The sequence below is a fragment of the Galeopterus variegatus genome, unplaced genomic scaffold (genome assembly GCF_000696425.1).
Source record: "Galeopterus variegatus unplaced genomic scaffold, G_variegatus-3.0.2 Scaffold4442, whole genome shotgun sequence".
NCBI lineage: Eukaryota > Metazoa > Chordata > Mammalia > Dermoptera > Cynocephalidae > Galeopterus > Galeopterus variegatus.
The window spans coordinates 117,175-118,857 of NW_007730553.1; the positions used below are offsets into that span (position 1 = coordinate 117,175).

At 49.3% G+C, this 1,683-nt stretch overlaps 1 protein-coding gene across 1 annotated transcript in view; it reads left to right on the top strand.

Moving 5' to 3' along the window:
* The window catches only part of LOC103603099 (pecanex-like protein 2), a gene marked incomplete at its 3' end in the record, with an annotated part of 149,955 nt that overhangs the window by 110,941 nt on the left and 37,331 nt on the right, over positions 1 to 1,683 (top strand). The window contains exon 16 of the mRNA XM_008587574.1: positions 1,549 to 1,659. Coding sequence (XP_008585796.1) covers positions 1,549 to 1,659 — 111 coding nt within the window. The remainder of the gene's footprint in view (positions 1 to 1,548; positions 1,660 to 1,683) is intronic.

Genomic DNA, 1,683 nt, shown 5'->3' on the forward strand with positions numbered 1-1,683 from the left:
GAGATAACAGAATCCCACTGTGTCGTCCCTCCCACATCCTGGGACTGCAGGACACAGCAGAGCACACAATCTTCATTGCTGGGTTTTGAGCCCCCAAATTAAGAGAAGAGGACCTACTCGGTTTGCTTGAAATTATATGGATTAAAATTTTGACGTTTACGACTATATGTTCTATAATTACATTTCTGTGTATTTCTTGTATCTTTCCTTTCATATCCCTGAATTCCATTTATAAAAACTGAGAAAGGAACTGTGTCCTACATGGTCATGTCTAGCAGATAAGTATTTGTTTCTCATGATCTACTTGGAGGAATGAACTACTTTCAGGTCTCTGGGTTTTTACAATAGGGTTAAAATCCTGCTGCAAAAACCATGACAACAAAATCAACCCGTGTATCAAAACACAGCTCCAACCCCAGCAAGGGCCCTATCTTCACAGCCATGTTTGTTATGTAAACTTTTACTTTCACAAAGAGTTGGAACCGTCCCTTAGTGCTTGTTGCAGAGGGATTTGTCCCATACTGACTTTTAACCAACTGTTAAAAAGAGAATGGGGCATCCAAATACTCTCATCCCTACAATTGCACCACATTTCCCATTTCTCAGAAAGAGCTGAATCGCTCTCTCTCACCATCCCGACTCCCAGTGTGCGCTGGTTTACGTACGGTTTTAGGGCAAAGTTCCAATGTCTAGACATATTGGATTTCAAATCAAATTTCCTCAGTTTAATTAAGGTTTACCCATATCAACCTTCACCGACATTCCTCCCAATAACTTGGGTCAGAAAGGAAGACGGATGTGTTACAGTTCTGCTAGCGGGAGATTCTGCATTTCTATGAAACCCAACTGGAGGAGAGTTAAGCAAGAGAGGACAGGTCACCTCTGTGAAACACTGAGTTATAACTCATACGCGTTTCACCAGTTTGAACAGGTGCATGGCCGGGATGCTGGGGGGTGTTTCCACTCCTCTCCTCAGCAGGGCCACCTGCACCTGCCAGGTGACCCCATGCACCTTGGAAGCAGCGTCCCTCATCCCGGAGGGCTGCCCCTCCTCAGTTAAGCACCACGCTCGCTCCCAGACTGACTCCCCTGTGGGCGTATTGAGCTCCGACTCAGCTCCAGGTTCCAGTGGGTGTTTGGAAAGTAGGACACTGAGTCACTCAAGTGCTTGCAGTCACAGAAGCACAAAGCAAGGAGCCCCTCGCCCCCAGTTCTCACTCGTCTATCCCACGCAGGGAGGGAACCCCGGCTACTGTCCTTTGTTCTGCATGTTCCTGTAGCTCCCGAGTCCTCTTTGTCCCGCCCTCGTCTGCCCCAACTCCAGATCTGCTCTTCCACGCTGAAGAGCAGCCCTGTGGTCTTTGGCCCATCTGGCCCACCCGCATTTGGTTTCCCCGGGAGAGCTCCAGAGCTTCCCCTGGGAGGGGGGTCTGGGGTTGCCTCCAGGTGTTCCTGGCTGGGGACTCTGGAGGGGGAGGGAGGCAGATCTGCAGCGAGAAGCCTGGCGACAGTCCGCACACTCACCACCCCTCCGTTTGCCCATTTCAGGGTTTTTGTACTGCTTTCCTGCCATTTCCCTGCTCGGGCTCTTTCCGCAGATCAACACTTTCTGCATTTATCTTTTGGAACAGATTGACATGCTGTTTTTTGGAGGTTCTGGTAAGTCGTTTCCATTCCACTCCT